Raw genomic sequence first — 22,709 nt, 5'->3', positions numbered from 1 at the left:
TATGTCATCGTTTTTTTTGAAGTGAAACTTCTTTATCGGGGTTGGACAAAAATTTAGTGTAACATTTTTGCGTTACGCCGTACGCGTGACATTTTTGCGTTACGCCGTACGCGTGACATTTTTGCGTTACACCGTACGCGTGACATTTTTGCGTTACGCCGTACGCGTGGCATTTTTGCGTTACGCAATACTCGTGACATTTTTAAGGTCATAAAGAAGTTTCACTTCTTACGTGTGTACTCTAGTACACGCATACATTTTTTTTTTAATTTTGCAAAATGATCAAAAAAAATGTAAATTCATACTTAATTACTTGTAAAAAGTTTGTATGAATAATATAGTTTTCGGTTCGAATTGGAGTTGAATAATATCAATGTATTAAATTCAATTTAGCCTAACTTTAGGTATTTTTGCCCTTTATAAAGTACTGTATCATATTGATATTTCTGCTCGTTTTCCCTAACTTTATAATTTAAAATTCCAAATATACAACGACAAATAATCGTTCAAAATTGAATATGTACCAAGTACAATTTAATTGTTTTATTTTTGCTATTAAAAAAAAAAAGTTTAAATTTGGCGCTAAATTATCCCGCCAAAACTAACGATGACATAAGAACAGCCAACTCATACGCAATTTTTCCGTAAAAAAACAATGTTTTATTATTATTATTTATTACCTTATAAATAAATGATGTGTCCGAATATTGCTTTTATTTGTTGGACTTAAAATAATATTGCACTTATTTTAATTTTTAAGCTGTGAGGTACTGTTATCTCACTCTTACATGATTTTCACTCAAATGTTGCAATAAAAATAATAATATTATAACCTAACGTGTAGACATATTGTTATGATTAGTTTACACGAGCGAATATAATCTTATATATAAAAATGAATCGCAAAATGTGTTGGTAAGCGCATAACTCGAGAACGGCTGAACCGATTTCGATAATTCTTTTTTTATTATATTCCTTGAAGTACGAGGATGGTTTTTATGTAGAGAAAACGTAAATATGTACCACGGGCGAAGCCGGGGCGGACCGCTAGTAATAGTTAAAATAGAGAAAATGAAAAATTATTCCAAAATAAATGTCAATATTCTTTTTGTTACAAATTTATATTTTATATATTAAATCAGTCAACTTGAGTTTATTTTGTTGTGTTTATTTTTCAGCGAGAAGACGTAAAATTGTCTTTATGTTAAGCTGAAAATGTAATACATAATATGTTAATACTTAATTTTTGAAGTGAAACTTCTTTATCGGGGTTGGAAAAAAATTTAGTGTAACATTTTTTCGTTACGCGCCATCTTTTTCTTATCCCTACCACGCGTGATTCTACGTATTTCTGTTAAGTTGCATATATTATGTAGTAAATTATTTTTTGAAAAATAAGGTCATAAAGAAGTTTCACTTCTTACGTGTGTACACTAGTACACGCACAAATTTTTTTCATGTTATTTCTTTAGTAATTTAAATCTTGTTTGCTTAGAGTTCTTTTTAAACATTTTAAAATCGTTTACATGACCGATATTTTAAAATTTCATTTTCATGTAAAACATCAAAATTATAGTTGTATTTCGCTCGTGCATTCTATCCGTTGAAAAATTCGAAAGATTCATAATATTTACAAAAAGATGTTGCAAAAGATTAAAATCTAAATAGCATTATCACTAACACTGTTTATTGCTTATATTAATTATATCTAGATATTATAAATTCATTTATATGGATGCGACGTCATTAGAAAAAAGGATTCTTATTATTACTTAGCTTTAGAAGTTTTAAATGCTACAAATTAGGTACAAACATATGAAAATTCTTAGGGGGTCGTTCTAGGATCTATTCTGGGACCGTTGCTATTCCTTTTATATAACGTTGACGCTATCAACTTATACTAAAATAAAGTATATTAGCGATACTAAATTATGTTTAAATCGCAATTTTATAGCTAATTAAATATAAATAACAGATAAATACGTACGTACACGCTTTGTTCTAGTAAAAAACTGAATCCAAGTCACAACACTTAGAAAAATAATAATTGATGTATGTCATGTTTTATTTATTTTTCTCGTACGAGAAGCTTGTTCTTTATAATAAAAATCATACGTTTGTGTTTTTATATAAAAAAATAAACATGACACACATAGAAAAACCTACCTAAATATTTTTTGGTGTTATAGTAATTATCGTTTAACGATATAATTCTAGTTTATGTTAAATGGATATAGTGGTCTTAGAGCATTTTCACACATGAATTTTGATACTGTAGCTTTTGTAACGTGTGAAATGACATTATTTTGATGTCAGTGATAAAACATAGGCCACATTATGTTTAAATTATAGTTAGTGCTAAAAATATACAAAATTAGACTAAATATTATAATATATATGTAGGTATTTAGTTATTTATTTATGGTTAATGTATGGCTTATAAATTGTAGATTTCAAGGAAGAAAATGAAAAATATCATTAAAAATTCAATTATTCAAGTAATTGTTCATACCTAGAAGTTTATTGAAGTGAAACTTCTTTATCGGGGTTGGAAAAAAATGAGTGTAACATTTTTTCATTACGCGTGACATTTTTCTGTTACGCGCCATATTTTTCTTATCCCTACCACGCGTGATTCAACGTATTCCTGTAAAGCTGCATATAGTAAATTATTTTTTGAAAAATAAGGTCATAAAGAAGTTTCACTTCTTACGTGTGTACACTAGTACACGCTCACATTTTTTTATTTAATGACGTTTTACTATATCCATCTAACCGAAGTTATCACTAGAATATTCTTACAAACAAAATGTACAATTACCGCGAAATTACAAAACCATCGAAATTCATGTATAAAAGTTACGGTGCATTTACATCAAACGAGCGAATGCGTATTCTAATCCCACTATGTCAAATTGTTTTAGTGTAAACAGGCGTAGAGCATTCATGTGTTCTTAGTGCGTTCGAAAAGATTATACAGGGTGTCCCACTGTTGGTATACTAAGCTCAAAGGAGGTTATAGTTTTGCATACGCTGAGTACGTAAAAAATAATTAAAAAATTCCAGACGCATTTTTTTTTCAAATAGATGAATTCTTAAAACTCTATGTGTACACCCATAACAAGCGAGCCGCCCAACTTTGCCACCAGCACGTGAGCTATCGTTTAAGATTATGTTTTCATAGATAAAATGCTCATATTAGAGAAGCGGTATATGCCGGCTGCGCGAAGCTAGAGAAGAAAACATGGATTTTCAGGAAAAATTTAGCAAAAAATTTTGGACGTAATTTTTTTTAAAAGTATTTTTTACGTGATCAGTGTATGCAAAACTACAAGTTCCTTCGCGCTTAGTATACCAATAGCGGGACACCCTGTATATGCAATGTTCTAATACTGAACAACACTGAATACGAGTATTCGTTTTCACTAAAAGATCACGAAAGAATGCCCTTGCTCTAGCTCTATGTTCGTTTGATAATGCACCGTTAACGAAAAAAAAACTGTCAAATTTGGAACGCATTGTCTATAGTCATCCAAAGAGAAAGAAAATGGCGGTAAATAGTAAGTATTGCGTCAGTCGTTGTTTAGACGTTGACGAGAACATTGGTGTTAGTTCATCCGCGTGAGCTGTGTGTGTTCCACCGAGCGTGTGGAATTGGAATATGTCGCTGACCTGAAAATAAATATTTTTTTGGATAAAAATAAACTATTCGCGTTTACATACCGAAATTATAATAGTTTATTTTATTCACTTGTATCACTTGCACTTCAAACAGTCAAGATTAGTTAGATTATGAGATGTGTATTCATTTAAAAATAAAGAATATTTCAGACAGATTTATGCGTTTTATTTTTGATTTGTTGCCCTGTTGTCGCACCTACAATTTCTTTACTCACAACATACAATATTTTCCAGAACCCCCCACCTCGTTCCACCCGTATCTGCACTTACACTTACTTCTGTACCCCCGAGTCATTTTTGCGACTAATTTCGTCACTAACAAGTTTACCCACATTTTTTATAACATACCCCCCCCCCCCAATTTTATGGACAATTTTTTTTGCCACAAATACCCCCCCTCCAATTATACCTACATTTTTATAGATCAAAATCCCCCTCCCAATAATTTTACTAACATTTTTTTCCACAATCCCCCCCCCAATTAAGACACTAGCCCCCCCCCCCCTTAAGACAAGTCGAGTCATTTTAGCAAGTACTTTCGTCAATAACAAGGTTACCAACAAATTATGACACACGAGTCCTCCCCCCCATTTATTTTACGCACTATTTTTTATAACAAAAAATTTTATGGACAATTCCCCCCCCCCCCACATTTTTATAGATCAAAACCCCCCCCCCCCTAATAATTTTACTAACATTTTTTTCCACAAATCTCCCCCCCCAATTTCTTAATTGCTAGCCCCCCCCCTTACGACACTTTCCCCCCCCCTCCCCCCATACCCACCTCGTTCCACCCGTATCTGTTCTTCGCCTGTACGATCGCCTCATACACGGCGGCGGGCTCGAGCGCGCGCAGCTCGTGCGTGACGCGGTGGGTCAGCGAGCCGGTCGGCTCGGGGGCGGGGATCACATCATAACAACCACATACTTACTGACTCGAGTCATTTTAGCAAATACTTTCGTCAATAACCTATAAAAGTTACCATTACCAACAAATTATGACACACGAATCCTCCCCCCCATTTATTTTACGCACCTTTTTTGTAACAAAAAATTTATGGACAATTTTTTTTTGTCACAAATACCCCCCCCCCCCCAATTATACCCACATTTTTATAGATCAAAATCCCCCCCCCCCTAATAATTTTACTAACATTTTTTTCCACTATTTTTTTTTAATTTTTTTTGCCAAAAATACCCCCCAATTATACTTACCTACTTTTTATAGATCTAAATCCCCCCCCCCCCAATTAAGACACTAGCCCCCCTCCCCTTGAGACACTAGCCCCCCTCCCCTTAAGACACTAGCCCCCCTCCCCTTAAGACACTAGCCCCCCTCCCCTTAAGACACTAGCTCCCCCTCCCCTTGAGACACTAGCCCCCCTCCCCTTGAACACTAGCCCCCCTCCCCTTGAGACACTAGCCCCCCTCCCCTTGAGACACTAGCCCCCCTCCCCTTGAGACACTAGCCCCCCTCGCCTTGAGACACTAGCCCCCCTCCCCTTGAGACACTAGCCCCCCTCCCCTTGAGACACTAGCCCCCCTCCCCTTGAGACACTAGCCCCCCTCCCCTTGAGACTTTAGCCCCCCTCCCCTTGAGACACTAGCCCCCCTCCCCTTGAGACACTAGCCCCCCTCCCCTTGAGACACTAGCCCCCCCTCCCCTTAAGACACTAGCCCCCCTCCCCTTAAGACACTAGCCCCCCCTCCCCAAGACACTAGCCCCCCTCCCCTTAAGACACTAGCCCCCCTCCCCTTAAGACACTAGCCCCCCTCCCCTTAAGACACTTTCCCCCCTCCCCTTGAGACACTAGCCCCCTCCCCTTAAGACACTAGCCCCCCCTCCCCTTAAGACACTAGCCCCCCTCCCCTTAAGACACTAGCCCCCCTCCCCTTAAGACACTAGCCCCCCTCCCCAAGACACTAGCCCCCCTCCCCTTAAGACACTAGCCCCCCTCCCCTTGAGACACTAGCCCCCCTCCCCCTCTCCCCATACCCACCTCGTTCCACCCGTATCTGTTCTTCGCCTGCACGATGGCCTCATACACGGCGGCGGGCTCGAGCGCGCGCAGCTCGTGCGTGACGCGGTGGGTGAGCGAGCCGGTCGGCTCGGGGGCGGGGATCACTACGTCATGCCACCGCCCGGGCTGTTGGAATGATTCGTTTATCTGGAAGAGAGGGAAAATAATTATTTATTATAGATAATATTATACAATATACAGAAATTCGTTTTTTTCCAAAATTCTACAAAAAGACGGTCGCGAGTCGACGGAGCCCCACCTCGTGGGGCTAATATTAATTTTCTGTGTAGTTTTAAAAAATACGGACCTAACCTAACCCACCCCCTTATCCAAACCAAAAATTTCTGATTATATTATAATAATCACCTTCACCTTTCCTCTAATTTAATTTCTCTCCGTACGTCCGGTTGTCTGGAAGAAATCGCTGAATAGCGATAAGACCGCCAATTGTTGTAATGTATCCTTAGATTAAGTATTATTGTAATGATTCTAAGAGCAATAAAGTATAAATAAATAAATAAATAAATAATACTACATATTATGTGTCATTTGTGCACAATAATCATATTGAATCCTTTAAAATGTCGAACTTTGTCAAATCAAATTCAATCAGTCTACATTAAAGTTGAAATAACAATTCAATTTCTGGATTCGGTCCCCGCGCTCAAGGCTCGCGATAGAAGCTATACAATAGCTTAATAAGATAAGTGATTAAGATGAAGATAAAAATGATTTATGAGTATTTGTACATGAACATGTTAAAGTGTAAGTGTTAGTGTAAGTATGAGTGTGTGTTATTGCGAGTGTGAGTATGTGTTAGTGGCAGTATAATTTAGTGTAAGTATGAGTTTAAATATGAATGTGGCTGTAAGTGTGATTGTGAGTTTTAGTTATATTGTAAATCTGAGTATTTTCGTCGGTGTAAGTATAAGTGTGAGTGTTCATATGTGTATAATAAACTTACAGCCAACTGCCGGTACAGCAATCTCAGTTCATCCAATGGTGGGTAACTGTCCACAGCAAAAGACAATGTATATGAATGTGCGGTTCTCGCTAGAGGGGGGGAAGTGAATCGAGCAGGTCCGGGACGACCGGAGACTTCGACGTGTTGTCGTGCGCGGCCTAGACTGTTGTCTGCTACGCAACTGTGGACAAATTCAAATGCACAATTCAAATTCAAAATTCAAATGTAGAATTCGAATGAAGAATTCGAACGAAGAATTCAAGTTAAAAAAAAATCAAATGCGAAATTGAAAAATTCAAAATTTAAATGCAAAATTGAAATTAAAATTCAAAATTCAATTTTCAAATTATTAGAAGTATATTTATTTGCAAAAATTTAGTACAGATATAGCTGTTATTATTACAAATATTATAAGACACAATTACTTATATTAGTAAAAAGATGTAGATTGGTAACCAATACAACATTCGATCTTCTATGATTGAATGAAAAACTGTTTATTACAAACTAAATACAGTTTTATAAAACCAGAAAGACCTCATTTGAAATCAGATGAAAAGTGTAGTCTATAGTTTACCAACACAGGATTAATTAAATTTTACTATCGTGAGCGAAATACATTTATTACAATTTCTTAATACCAAATAATTCCTTATTACACGCTTTATATTAGCTTCACCTGTATGTATGTTTGTAACCGACTTCTTTGGGCGCGATTTTGACCCACTTTAAACGGCCAGATTTCGTTCAAACTTTGTAGATTTATTGAGGACCGATGACAATACACTAATTTGATAAAATTTTCTATTTTTTAGTTCGGTTTTCTATAAAAAGCATGTTTTTTAGTTTTTTTTAAACTATTATTATTACAGTAACTTACGTGTAATTCCCGAAGTCCTCCGGCTGCACATTAGCAATAAGTAATGTGTGGTTGTTCCCCCGTACCGACATAGTCACTCTGTCCGTTGCACTTATAGGAAACGAGTTTTGGTACCATAGTACCTGAAATAATAATAATCATATTATCAACATAAAAAAGAGCGTGTATGCCGAGCACACGTGTCAGAAGTGAAACTTCTTTGGCAAGTTTCAAAGATAGTTAAAATGTCACCTTACTCCATGACGTGATGGTAATGCCATGCAGCGACCTTGCAATTTTACTTTAAAGAAGTTTCACTTCAAAAACCTGACTGCTAAAATATATAGCATTATATGTCACGACCATAATTATTAATTACAGTATGTAATGTCTCAATTTTTGAATGAGGAAAGAACGAATAATTTTAATTTCAAGTCTTATGTGATCGAGTTTAAATATTAGTATCAGTTTGTGTTGTAGCTTAAGTTTTAGTATGAGTTTGTGTATTAGCTTAAGTGTGAGTGTGAGTTTGAGTACATACCTCAGCCGGCGGGTCAGCTAATACTGTGCACAGCAGTTCAGCGCGAAACCCTTCCCCCGTGTGAACCCACGACCGTTCCACTGTTATTTCTGGTGGAACTGAAATTTAAATAGTATTGACTGTCAGTCTAATTGTACATCATTGTATGAACATGATTGTGAGTGTTGTTTATGCATTTGTGTGTTATTGTAAAGTCTAGTTGGTAATATATGTAAAATACGTTGCATTTTTGTGTGATTGTCAAATTAATCTTCTTATCTTCTCTTATATATAAAAATGAATCGCAAAATGTGTTGGTAAGCGCATAACTCGAGAACGGCTGAACCGATTTCGATAATTCTTTTTTTATTATATTCCTTGAAGTACGAGGATGGTTTTTATGTAGAGAAAACGTAAATATGTACCACGGGCGAAGCCGGGGCGGACCGCTAGTTATTTATAAATTTGTGTGTGTGAGTCTGTTTGTTTATGCATTTGTACGTGATTGCGAGCCGTGAGTATAATGTATACTCACACAGGACTTGCAGTTGAAACTCAGTAACTATTGGAGGTCCAACACCATTGTCAACAGTACACGCGTACTTCCCACTGTGCTGTCTCTCTAACCTTGATAATTGTAACTGGGGACCTTCACCGAGACGCGTGCTGGTTTCGTTCTGAAATGGATTAAGCTATTTTAATTTTGATTTCATGCTCTATAATACAGTTGTGTTGATATGCAATAAAATGGTAGTTGGACAGTTTGTTTTGGCTATTTGTAGACGCAACTAATTTTAGACAATACGAATAGTATAGTGCCACAAACTTATCTGACCCGGTGACGGTGTCACTGATGTCGATTTCTTTATATTTAAACAAAATATTTCGTATGAAAAGTCTGTGAAAATGTGACATTTCAAAATGGCGGAACGTAGTCTCAGTTTTTGCCACCGGGTCAGTTAAGTTTGTGGCACTGTAGAATGAATAAGTTGTCACTTGATTTATTTTGCTGTCATGAATGTACCATTTTGTACCAAAACCAACTACTTCCTAGTAACCTACCATTTTTTTAAAAATGCTACCAATTTTCTGCCAAATCCTACCATACTTACCCTATTTATCACACTTACCAACTTATGCCACGTCACACTGGGCACAGGATTCCCGGAAGCTCGACACTCGAGCACAGCAGCACCGCCTCGCCGCGCGGCCGCGTGCCGCGACTCGGGCGAGGCGCGCACACTGGGAGGGACGAGTACCTCCACAGTGTGGACTTGGTCACGAGCGACTCGGTCTGATATCTGACAGACGTAGTCGCCTGCGTCCTGCAATTTTGGAGTTATATGTCAAACAAATATTTATTAACGTGATAACGTTAACGTCGTTTTAGTCGGGTGACATGTTCAGAAACTTGTGTCACACCAAAACCTCACGAGCGCGATCGCAGGTATAACGAGAGAGAGACGGACCGATCTCCCGTCTCATCTCGAGCGCTGCCAATAAGACGTTATCACGTAAACATCTCGATCGTAAACCTACTTTACAAATAACCAATTTTTTATTCAATTAGACTTCTTCTAGAAGCACATTTGAATCGTCTTATGATATTTTTAACATTTTCTACTATTACTGTCATTCAGTAAAACGCCTTAAATAATCACATGAGAAATAAAATGACTAATCCTACTTCCTATCCTATCCTCTACTATCCTACTAATATTATAAATGTGAAAGTTTGTGAGAATGGATGTATGTGTATGTATGTTTGTTACTCTTTCACGCAAAAACTGCTGAACCGATTTTCATGGAATTTGGGACACATATAGAGGGTAACTTGGATTAACGCATAAATAATTTTTATCTTGGCAATCCCACAGGTACGGGAACTATGCGCAACAATGTATGTATGTATTCAGCAACTATTGCTCTATTTCAAACGATTGCTAAATTTTATTTCTTAATTGTAAGTCTTGTCAACTCCAATTACTATACCTAAAGAGTACTTCTATTTAAAGCAGAAAACCTATTATTTTTCATTAGTCCAAATGCGAATATCTATTTGATAAAATTGAATAATAAGTCATAACTAAGTAATGTACGGACGGACCGATCGACGTTCAATTTACTTAGATTTCATTAAGTGATAACTTGAAAGCTTTCAAGTTATAAGCTACTTTGTCTAATATTGATTTGTTAATGTCCTGTTGATTTGAAATTATTCGTTTTTAAATGACTTGATTAAGAATTAAGGAGTCGTAATTTGGTGAATGAAAGTTAGAATTTTTACAAAGTAGGTAAAAAAAGTAGTGTAATGTAGTTTTAATTGAAGTTTTTAAACTGTCAGATAGTTTTATATGGTTTTGTCAGTTTTCAGAGCAATATGGCTGAACCGATTTTGATGAATTGTGACCAGAGGCGGCTCGCCCTAAGGAGCGCTGGTGCAGTGAACTCCCATAAATAATTATAATAAAATCATAGTCCTTAATTTAATTATTACCATTAATTATTACTATTTAAAATCAATCGTAATCTTTAAAACTACTGTTAATACCAATGAATATATCCATCATTCCATCATCCCATACACCTGTATAATACCTACTGTATTAATGTAACGCGCGAAGCGGTGCGCTCACGATTGCGATCCAATGAAAAAAGATTTAGTACATTTCCTAATACGAAATCCAATAGGAGTGAAAGAGAGGGTTTTGCCAAAGCCCTGCGCGTGAAACAAAAGATTTTCTATGGAAAAGTAGCAAAATTCGGAGCGGCGCACCCGCAAACGTTGCCGGTTCGTTTTTACCGCCCGGCAGGACAGCGATAGCGCGCGCGGCGCGGCGCGACGTTGCCAGTTACCACTTCTATTAATATAAACAAACACTCGAGTCAACTTCAATGCACGCGCGCGATTCATGCAATTTTCTAATTAAAATTATAAAATACGTGTTGAAATAGCCTGTAGTTATCAGTATTACTTGTGAGTGTTAAAATGAACAATAATTATAATGTGGCGTTCATTAAAAAGTGTGATAAAACGTTACAAATTCGGCTTGAATGTAAAGCTAATGGACCGCCACGGCCTGAACTTGATCTTACGCAAAAATGTACGACAAAAACGAAAACATATACGCGTGTGTTTAAATCTGAACAATATGTGAAAACACCGTGGTTGTGTGGTTGTGATGAAAGCAACAAACTATTTTGTTTTCCGTGTCTTTTATTTAAAGCGGGCGCGGCCGGCGGAGGTGAGAGTGCTTGGACTGAAACGGGCGTTGACGACTTAGCTCATCTTTCAATCAAGATGAAAAAACATTCACAATCTCGGTACCATATTTTGTTGAATGAACTGCAATTGGCGTCTATCGGTCTTGTCGCTTTAGGTTATAGATATTTTTGCACACCAAAAAGAAAGACTCGTTCGTCGTCGATCACGTATGCATTTTCTTTATAGTTAAGTAATTTTTTTGATAAATTGTACTGCTTTACACCATGTATTTTCAGTGTTTTATTTCAAGTGAACACCCATAAAATTTTGTCACGAGCCGCCTCTGATTGTGACACATAACTATATGTAGACTGGAGAAATGCACGTGCAAGTTTTTAAACTAAATACTTAGCCTGTTTTCAAACCGATATGACTGAACCGATTTTGATGAATTTTGTAATATTTTCAAACAATTGACTCAAAATTTGAAAAGTGGCTGAAACCGCGGGGCACAGCTAGCATGTAATATTTGCGTCATAAACTTATTTACATATCTTGGTACATAAAATGTTAAACGACATTCTTAAAGCGCTCTAAAAAGGGAAAAAATGTGGGAAAAATTAAGCATTGTTACCAACATTAAAAATGACATCGCGATTCGTGTTGCCACAATAAAAAATAACGAAGCCCCATAATGTTGTTTTATATGGCAATTATCATATTCTGGAACAATTTTGTGTGTGGCAACTCACGTTATGTGTTAGAGAAAATTGGATGGTGTTTTTTATGGAATAAAAGGGAGGATAATGGTATTCAGAGGGACTTGAAGAAAATGTAATATGTAGTTCTGTGGATTTACTTGGATAAAGCCTATGTGCAAATTATAATACTAGCTGTGTCCGCAGTTTCTCCCGCATTGCTCCGCTCCTGTTGGTCGTAGGGTGATGATTATAGCCTCTAGCCTTCCTCGATGAATGGGCTATCTAACACCGAAAGAATTTTTCAAATCGGACCAGTAGTTTCTGATATTAGCGCGTTCAAACAAACTTTTTAGCTTAATAATATTAGTGCCTTACTAATAAAAAGTTAAACAATGGATAAATTTCTACCATTTTCTACCATAGCTGTGTCCTGCTCTTTCTCACATGAAACGTCAATCATAAAAACATGACAGGTTATTGCAATAACTAATCCATTGCATAGCGAATGGGTAACATTTTATTAGTAAGACCGTTAGTATACATATAATAGCACGAGATCCGGCTGCAGGATCAGTGCGTTCATCGGTTTTTTGCTGAAAACCGAATTTTTATGTATATTTATAATTAGGAGAATATATATCGACTAGGTTGCCAGTCAAAATTTGGCCGCAAGCATGTAACATGTTTAATTAAAATTTTTCTAATCGATTTGTGGGAAAAAAATTCGTTCACTTGTTTTTTGAATAAAACGTAGTCTACAATCTACATCACGTCAAATGATATAAAAATTCTAAAAAATCACGGTTGCCGCTTTTCACCTGGCCGCAACATCTTGGCAGCCTGGTGCAAACAGGTATGATTTCGATTCATTTTTACGTTCATAACGCACATTTATGAATCACATATCAAATTAAAGCTAATTTTTTTCTATTTATCTAATCCATATAATATATATGAATCAAAGTTACTTGCTACATATCAACTTAGTCATCGAGTACAGACAAAAATGCTCATAAAATAAAAACTACTGGGCCTATCCGAAAAAACATACGGTGTACGGTGTACATACATAAAAAAAAAATATACCGGCCGAATTGATAACCGCATAAAATCGCATGGAGAGCTTAATTTTCATTAAAGGCTCTAATCGCACGGAAAGCTAAATTTTCACAAAAAAGCTCTAATCGCACGGAGAGCTTAATTTTCACAAAAAACTCTCATCGCACGGAGAGCTTAATTTTCACAAAAAGCTTTAATCGCACGGAAAGCTTAATTTTCACAAAAAGCTCTAATCGCACGGAGAGCTTAATTTTCGCAAAAAGCTCTAATCGCACGGAAAGCTTAATTTTCACAAAAAGCTCTAATCGCACGGAGAGCTTAATTTTCACAAAAAAAGCTCTAATCGCATGGAGAGCTTAATTTTCATAAAAAGCTCTATTCACACGGAAAGCTTAATTTTCACAAAAAGCTCTAATCGCATGAAGAGCTTAATTTTCACAAAAAACTCTCATCGCACGGAGAGCTTAATTTTCACAAAAAGCTTTAATCGCACGGAAAGCTTAATTTTCACAAAAGCTCTAATCGCACGGAGAACTTAATTTTCGCAAAAAGCTCTCATCGCACGGAAAGCTTAATTTTCACAAAAAGCTCTAATCGCACGGAGAGCTTAATTTTCACAAAAAAAGCTCTAATCGCATGGAGAGCTTAATTTTCATAAAAAGCTCTATTCGCACGGAAAGCTTAATTTTCACAAAACAGCTCTAATCGCATGGAGAGCTTAATTTTCACAAAAAACTCTCATCGCACGGAGAGCTTAATTTTCACAAAAAGCTTTAATCGCACGGAAAGCTTAATTTTCACAAAAAGCTCTAATCGCACGGAGAACTTAATTTTCGCAAAAAGCTCTCATCGCACGGAAAGCTTAATTTTCACAAAAAGCTCTAATCGCACGGAGAGCTTAATTTTCACAAAAAAGCTCTAATCGCATGGAGAGCTTAATTTTCATAAAAAGCTCTAATCGCACGGAAAGCTTTATATTCACAAAAAGCTCTATTCGCACGGAAAGCTTAATTTTCACAAAAAAGCTCTAATCGCATGGAGAGCTTAATTTTCACAAAAAGCTCTAATCGCACGGAGAGCTTAACTTTCACAAAAAGCTCTAATCGCATGGAGAGCTTAATTTTCACAAAAATCTCTAATCGCACGGAATGCTAAATTTTCACAAAAAGCTCTAATCGCACGGAGAGTTTAATTTTCACAAAAGCTCTAATCGCACGGAGAGCTTAATTTTCACAAAAAAGCTCTAATCGCATGGAGAGCTTAATTTTCATAAAAAGCTCTAATCGCACGGAAAGCTTTATATTCACAAAAAGCTCTATTCGCACGGAAAGCTTAATTTTCACAAAAAAGCTCTAATCGCATGGAGAGCTTAATTTTCACAAAAAGCTCTAATCGCACGGAGAGCTTAACTTTCACAAAAAGCTCTAATCGCATGGAGAGCTTAATTTTCACAAAAATCTCTAATCGCACGGAATGCTAAATTTTCACAAAAAGCTCTAATCGCACGGAGAGTTTAATTTTCACAAAAGCTCTAATCGCACGGAGAGCTTAATTTTCACAAAAAGCTCTAATCGCATGGAGAGCTTAATTTTCACAAAAAGCTCTAATCGCACGGAGGCTTAATTTTCAAAAAAGCTATAATCCACGGAGAGCTTAATTTTCACAAAAAGCTCTAATCACACGGAGAGCTTAATTTTCACAAAAAAGCTCTTTTCGCACGGAAAGCTTAATTTTCACAAAAAAGCTCTAATCGCATGGAGAGCTTAATTTTCACAAAAAACTCTCATCGCACGGAGAGTTTAATTTTCACAAAAAGCTTTAATCGCACGGAAAGCTTAATTTTCACAAAAAGCTCTAATCGCACGGAGAGCTTAACTTTCACAAAAAGCTCTAATCGCATGGAGAGCTTAATTTTCACAAAAATCTCTAATCGCACGGAATGCTAAATTTTCACAAAAAGCTCTAATCGCACGGAGAGTTTAATTTTCACAAAAGCTCTAATCGCACGGAGAGCTTAATTTTCACAAAAAGCTCTAATCGCATGGAGAGCTTAATTTTCACAAAAAGCTCTAATCGCACGGAGAACTTAATTTTCGCAAAAAGCTCTCATCGCACGGAAAGCTTAATTTTCACAAAAAGCTCTAATCGCACGGAGAGCTTAATTTTCACAAAAAAAGCTCTAATCGCATGGAGAGCTTAATTTTCATAAAAAGCTCTATTCGCACGGAAAGATTAATTTTCACAAAACAGCTCTAATCGCATGGAGAGCTTAATTTTCACAAAAAACTCTCATCGCACGGAGAGCTTAATTTTCACAAAAAGCTTTAATCGCACGGAAAGCTTAATTTTCACAAAAAGCTCTAATCGCACGGAGAACTTAATTTTCGCAAAAAGCTCTCATCGCACGGAAAGCTTAATTTTCACAAAAAGCTCTAATCGCACGGAGAGCTTAATTTTCACAAAAAAGCTCTAATCGCATGGAGAGCTTAATTTTCATAAAAAGCTCTAATCGCACGGAAAGCTTTATATTCACAAAAAGCTCTATTCGCACGGAAAGCTTAATTTTCACAAAAAAGCTCTAATCGCATGGAGAGCTTAATTTTCACAAAAAGCTCTAATCGCACGGAGAGCTTAACTTTCACAAAAAGCTCTAATCGCATGGAGAGCTTAATTTTCACAAAAATCTCTAATCGCACGGAATGCTAAATTTTCACAAAAAGCTCTAATCGCACGGAGAGTTTAATTTTCACAAAAGCTCTAATCGCACGGAGAGCTTAATTTTCACAAAAAAGCTCTAATCGCATGGAGAGCTTAATTTTCATAAAAAGCTCTAATCGCACGGAAAGCTTTATATTCACAAAAAGCTCTATTCGCACGGAAAGCTTAATTTTCACAAAAAAGCTCTAATCGCATGGAGAGCTTAATTTTCACAAAAAGCTCTAATCGCACGGAGGCTTAATTTTCACAAAAAGCTTTAATCGCACGGAAAGCTTAATTTTCACAAAAAGCTCTAATCGCACGGAGAGCTTAACTTTCACAAAAAGCTCTAATCGCATGGAGAGCTTAATTTTCACAAAAATCTCTAATCGCACGGAATGCTAAATTTTCACAAAAAGCTCTAATCGCACGGAGAGCTTAATTTTCACAAAAAAGCTCTTTTCGCACGGAAAGCTTAATTTTCACAAAAAAGCTCTAATCGCATGGAGAGCTTAATTTTCACAAAAAGCTCTAATCGCACGGAGAGTGAATGTGCTCTGTGCCGTCGGACGCTCGCATTTAAAGCAAACCATGACTCACAAGAATTAGTTTGAGTGTTGCCACTCGAATTTTTACAATGAATTTTTATCATTTTTAACAAACATTAATTATTTTGTGATTTTAATTATTTCATTACATTAATCAACCACTTATTTAAAAAGATCAAAGTAAATTTTAGCTAGTTATAATAATTTAGTAGTTTGAGGGTAGTCGTATTACGTCGTTGCGCCGACATATACATATATATGTTTATCAGCCATCTGGTTTCCATAACACAAGCGAAAGTCGTGATCAGATCGTGCCGTGAAAAATGTCCTGAAATATTAATTATATTTATTTATTTAACTACACAATATTCACCTGCGGTCCAACATCAGTTATCTGCAGGTTATATCCATCGACCAATCGAAATCTTTCATCTCTGGTCACCATGAGACTGGCTGCGGTAAGAACGGCTGGACCTCGTCGCCATAGCAATACTAGAGATCCTGGAATAATGGGATAGAGAAATCATATGTATGTGAAAACTTCTAAAATAAACTAACTAATAGTTTGTTTTAATATGTGAAAACTTTGTATAGAAAAAATTGAAAGAATAGAATGAACAGAAAATAATAGAAATACATTGATTCCCAAAAAGATGATACAGTACATTAAAATTCAGATAACACTTATAACTTAAAAAAACGTAGGTATAACATTACATGAAGACGTAATAATATTATATCTGTATCACCTCAGGGAAAGGGATTACTGAAAAAAATCATTGAGGTATTATTACTACGTATAGAGAGGACACCTCACACCACGAACAAAATCTGTGCGACAATCGCGGCGCTGCGGGGCGCGCGTGGGGCGGCTAGTTAGTCATAGATATAAGCGATGTTTGAAACGCTTGGCTCTAACTCGTATTACAAATAGTGTAGTAGCGATGCCCTCTCTAGTACGTAGTACATAATAACTCAATGAAAAAAATCGATCATGAGGCGGGACAGTTTCTCTATTCTTAAAAAAAATTGTACTCATTTTAATAATTTTTATCAATTTTTTTAAGGATCTGAAAATTGTTTTTTTTAAATAGTTTTTATACATATATTATGGTAGTTCAACTGAACAAAATCTTCACATAAAATATCACAGACACATTTCCCTTAGTCCTTATTATTATAATTACTATGACCTTTAGTAAAATTTCGATAAAGATGAATGTTGTTATTGACTATGATGTGCACTTGGAACTGTACATTCAATCTTGTAAGTACAGTAGAGTTGTGCTATTTTTGATGTGTACAAATAAAATGAAAGCAAAGAATTTGAATAACTGTAACTTTTACATGACTTTATCATAACTTTACTATAACTTACCTAAGTTCTGCACTTGGCATGGCAACAGTAACGTGTCTCCCACCACTGTCCTGAAAGAATGGCCCCGGGATACGAACCTTGGACCATCATCTGAAAAATAAAAAAATTGAAAATTTATTCAAAATCTACTATATCTATCTATACTAATATTATAAAGCTGAAGAGTTTGTTTGTTTGAACGAGCTAATCTCGGAAACTGCTGGTCCGATTTGAAAAATTCTTTCGGTGTTAGATAGCCCATTTATCGAGGAAGGCTATAGGCTATAAATATATCATCTCGCTAAGACCAACAGGAGCGGAGCACTGCGGGTAAAACCGCGGAGGATAGCTAGTGCATACATAGGTAATATGTATGTATTATCTTTTTAGAAATTTTAAATACCCGTGTTTGAAACGTCCGCGTCGTCTTAAATAATATTATAATGAAAAAATAACGTGTGTGCCGAGCGAGCACACGTGTCATAAGTGAAACTTCTTTGGCAAGATTCAAAGATACCAAAATCGTCGCCTTACTCAATGACGTGATGGTATTGCCATGACGCGACCTTGAAATTTTACTCTCAACGCGCCTAAAGATGTCTTCAATAAAACGCGTTTAAAATCATTTAATTTTTAAATTACAATTTTCTTTGACTACGAGAGAAAAGCTGCGGGCGGAAAGCTACTTATTTATAAGTAAAGGCCAGTATCAAATGAGCTTAACAAGTTAATTTATAAATAATCAAAATAGAAGGAAGTCATATACAACAGTGTACCGGAAGTTGGTGGGTCCGTTATCGCACTTCCGGTCGGGGATTGCTTTTAAACATGGCTGATTGTTTCGCTTTTTAGATCTAGGCTAGGTTTGAGCTGGGTTCAAACTCAAACTCAAACATTTATTTATACCACCGATTCGGAAAGCATCTATGGAGAAGAACCGGCATGTAACTCAATAGTTAGTTGCTCTTTTAAAATCATGTCAATATTAGAATTAACTTTCACATAATAATATGTAACTACATAAATCATAATATGCCAAAGAACTGTCCTGTGGTTCTTTCGCGACAATCCTCCATGGATTTTCATCTTCCATATATTATGTATTTTCTAAGGGCGTATTCAGAAAGAAAGCTTGAAACTTATAAGCGCTTATAAGCGCTTATCGGCGCTTATAAGCGCTGGTAACCCGCGCAGGAAAATATATGAACATGCGCTTATAAGCGCTGATCGGCGCCGACAAGTTTGTTGAAACTTGTTGAAACTTGTCGGCGCCTATCAGCGTTTATAAGCGCATGTTCATATATTTTCCTGCGCGGGTTACCAGCGCTTATAAGCGCCGATAAGCGCTTATAAGCGCTTATAAGTTTCAAGCTTTCTTTCTGAATACGCCCTAAGAATATGTAATCATATTATGACTAACTGCTTACTATGGCAATTTATAATTTTTAATCTACTAATAACTAGCTTGTTAAAACCTAACAAAATTTGCTATTGTATATCTATAATCTACTATAAAAAGTTGATTAAAAAACACGGCTGATGCCATGTTATCCGTTGTATGAATCCGTTGCATAGTTTTTAAGATCTACGCATACATAGGGACAGACAGACAGATACAAAAAAAGCCTCTAGAAAAAAGCCAAGTGAATAAAATATGTTTGAGGTTTTTGATGTGACAACGTCTTATAATTCGATAGCGCCGGCTGTACGCACGAAAAAACATAGTTCCTGAGATTAGCGCGTTCAAACAAACAAACAAACTCCTCAGCTTTATAATATTAAGTAAAGATAGTTATAGTATAGATAGAATAGTCTAAAATATAAATATATAATTGCACAATGCACAACCATTTATTATTTCCCGCCAAAATATTGCCAAAACACCGTAATCCAATAAAACGCAGGCACTAAACGAGACAGGAAATGACGTCACATTTCCACAAACATCCGCCCGCCATTTTGCGTTAAGTTTACGATGGCCGTCGGAAGCGCTGTTATTGGGGTTTCTTTATTTATGAGGAAAAGTGGTTAATTTTGGTGGAGACGTGAGAAAGAAAGAAAGAATACTGATATAGATTATATTTTATTTTGGCCAGACAAACTTGCTTAGGATAATTATTATCAAATATCAAAATGTCCTATCCTATCTATACATATACCTTTATGATGAACGTTGAAAAATGTTATGACGATTCAAAAGTGCTTTTATAAGAAGTCTATTTGAATAAATAAATGTTTGAGTTTGAGTTTTGAGTTTATTCTATCCTACTAATATAATAAATGCGAAAGTTTGTGAGGATGGATGTAGGTATGTGTAGGTGAAGGTATGTTTGTTAGTTGTTACTCACACGCAAATATTATGTACTATTGAACAGATTACAATGTTTAGCACACATGTAGAGGGTAACTTGGATTAACACATAGGATAGGTTTTATCCCGGAAATCGCACGGGAACGGGAACTATGCGGGTTTTTCTTTGAAAACATGGGCGAAGCCGCGGGCGGAAAGCTAGTGTATAATTAATAATAAACAATAATACTAACTATGAGTAACTAATGAATGCTTCAACTCATGAACATATTATATTGTCACCGATCATTTATAAGTGTACAAAGAATTAAATCTGTCCATTTTAAAGTCAAAATCGTATCTAAATTTGGTTATGTACAAAAATACAGGTAAATCTATTAAAATTGTGTTAATAAGAAACAGATAAACTCAGATTATCTTTATTCTATTACTAGTAGTGCTCCGCGGTTTTACCCGCATTGCACCGCTCCTGTTGGTCTTAGCGAGATGATATTATATAGCCTTCTTCGATAAATAGCTATCTAACACAGAAAGAATTTTTCAAATCGGACCAGTAGTTCCCGAGATTAGCGTGTTCAAACAAACAAACTCTTCAGCTTTATAATATTAAGTATAGTATACCTACTTAAAACTATAATTAAGTACAACTGGAGATCTACTGGCAAAAATAAACAAAAACATAATCAGGTATTTGTTACTTTGATCTATGGCCTCTCTTGTCTTAACAATATTTATTTTAATGCCACCAATGAGACTTGGGCTATAAAAACATATTGATAATAACTAAATCATATTATATAGTCGTAAATAAACTATGTCCATGACCTCATCCGCATTCAAATAAATAAGAAAATTTAAAATATTGTCTTTTTTACACGCTTTATATTAGCTTCACCTGTATGTTTGTATATATTTGTAACCGACTTCTTTGGGCGCGATTTTGACCCACTTTAAACGGCCAGATTTCGTTCAAACTTTGTAGATTTATTTAGGACCGATGAAAATACACTAATTTGATAAAATAAATAATAGTTAAAAAAAAATATAAAAAACTCGCGTTTTATAGAAAACCCAACTAAAAGCGTGTTTTTTTAGTTTTTTTCAACTATTATTATTTATGCTGCAATAGGAGAGCGCTTGGCCACTATCTCGCGCGATGGTAAGCTGAGATGTGGCCTAAGATGGAGCGCGCTTTACCTGTTCACTCTCCTCTTGAAGACCCCCATATTGTACTCATCGGGGAACACAGATTCAGGAAGCCATGTTCCTGCAGTCCCTAGCGGTTCGAATAAAGAATGACAACTACATGTAAACACACATCCTATCCTATCCATTCTACTAATATTGTAAATGCGAAAGTTTGTAAGGATGTGTGTGTGTGTGTGTGTTTGTTATTCTTTCATATGCATTTTACATTTTTAAGTAATACATTGTAATAAAAATAAATAATTTGGAAAATCCAAAAATGCACGCCTCATAATTTTTTTTTAATAATTATTTATTAATTATTATTTTTGTTTATTTAATAACAATTAAACCACATCGAATCAGACCCTGAAAAATGAAAGGGTTCTATTCCTGAGCATACTCAAGCGTAAGAGAAAAAAACCGGCCAAGTGCGAGTCGGGCTCGCGCACAAAGGGTTCCGTAGCAGCAAATATAATAAATTACAGTTAAATCAACCTATCTCAAAAACTATAAGAGATACTTTGATCAAACCAAAAATCGTTGAAAGAGTTAATTAGCATGCATCACCTCTATTTTTTTTAGAATTTTATACCCCGTAGTTATAAAAATAGAGGGGGGGGGACATACTTTTTACGACTTTGAGAGCTGATATCTCAAAAACCGTTCACTTTAAGAAAAATGTTTTTTAGAAAACTTTATATCATTTTAAAAGACCTTTCCATTGATACCCCACACGGGTATGTACATCGAAAAAAAAAATTTCATCCCTCAGTTACATGTATGGGGGGCCCCACCCCCAATTCTTTTTTTTACTATTTAGTGTCATATTTTTGTAGCGGTTCATACAACACATATTCCCATCAAATTTCATCACTGTAGTACTTATAGTTTCCGAGTAAATCGGCTGTGACAGACGGACAGACGGACAGACGGACAGACGGACATGACGAAACTATAAGGGTTCCGTTTTTGCCATTTTGGCTACGGAACCCTAAAAAAAGACTCGATTAGTAAAGTATTTCGGTCGCTATCGTGTTAACAAGAAAATCCTCCGCACATACAGACACACGGACGTCCAAGACAGAACTTTTTTAAACTGTTTTTTAACTAGTTTAAATAACAAAAATGACATCAAAAATATCATGAATGTTAAAAATAGTGTTTTTTCTTAATATGTGTGTGTATGTATTATCTTACAAGTGCAATGTATGATACATAAAGACATTTTAAGTTTGAAAAATCAGATGTTTTGCGCGAAGTGACAGTAGTACCCACCTCAACGCTTCGCTTATGAGGCGAATTGGCTTTTAATTTCTATAGATATGGCAGTATGAGTTTTATATTATGTTGACATATTTTCTATCAAAATGATAGCTACAAATAGTACCTATTAGGAGTCCATTCTGTTTAAAGATCGCATCTATTTTTACGCAATCTAGAAGAGCACAAAAATCTAAAAAAATGGAAACCTTAAAAAAATCTTGTTTAAATTTATGTGCATAATTACGTAAATATTAGGGAAGAAAAAGATAGATATTATAATTATTGTATTTTTATCGATACGTGGCGTCTCCACTTTGTCAAGCACTAAGCCTGTC

General features: G+C 35.8%; 1 protein-coding gene across 1 annotated transcript in view; it reads right to left on the bottom strand.

Annotated features, from left to right (window-relative positions):
- Positions 1–2,137: 2,137 nt before the first annotated feature.
- The window catches only part of LOC149895606 (limbic system-associated membrane protein-like), a 97,284-nt gene continuing 76,712 nt past the window's right edge, over positions 2,138–22,709 (bottom strand). The window contains exons 4-12 of the mRNA XM_090118708.1: positions 17,634–17,723; positions 16,629–16,756; positions 9,176–9,370; positions 8,581–8,722; positions 8,067–8,164; positions 7,547–7,668; positions 6,667–6,847; positions 5,682–5,849; positions 2,138–3,672 (exon numbers count right to left, since the gene is read on the bottom strand). Of these exons, the coding sequence (XP_089974834.1) occupies positions 3,529–3,672; positions 5,682–5,849; positions 6,667–6,847; positions 7,547–7,668; positions 8,067–8,164; positions 8,581–8,722; positions 9,176–9,370; positions 16,629–16,756; positions 17,634–17,723 (1,268 nt within the window). The 3' untranslated portion in view covers positions 2,138–3,528. The remainder of the gene's footprint in view (positions 3,673–5,681; positions 5,850–6,666; positions 6,848–7,546; positions 7,669–8,066; positions 8,165–8,580; positions 8,723–9,175; positions 9,371–16,628; positions 16,757–17,633; positions 17,724–22,709) is intronic.

The sequence above is a fragment of the Colias eurytheme genome, chromosome 31 (genome assembly GCF_061535395.1).
Source record: "Colias eurytheme isolate Ceu_HAF_F1 chromosome 31, ilColEury1 Martin Lab GWU primary, whole genome shotgun sequence".
In the NCBI taxonomy this organism is placed as follows: Eukaryota; Metazoa; Arthropoda; class Insecta; order Lepidoptera; family Pieridae; genus Colias; species Colias eurytheme.
The sequence above is the reverse complement of the archived record's forward strand: the minus strand, read 5'-3'. Positions and strand labels throughout refer to the sequence as shown.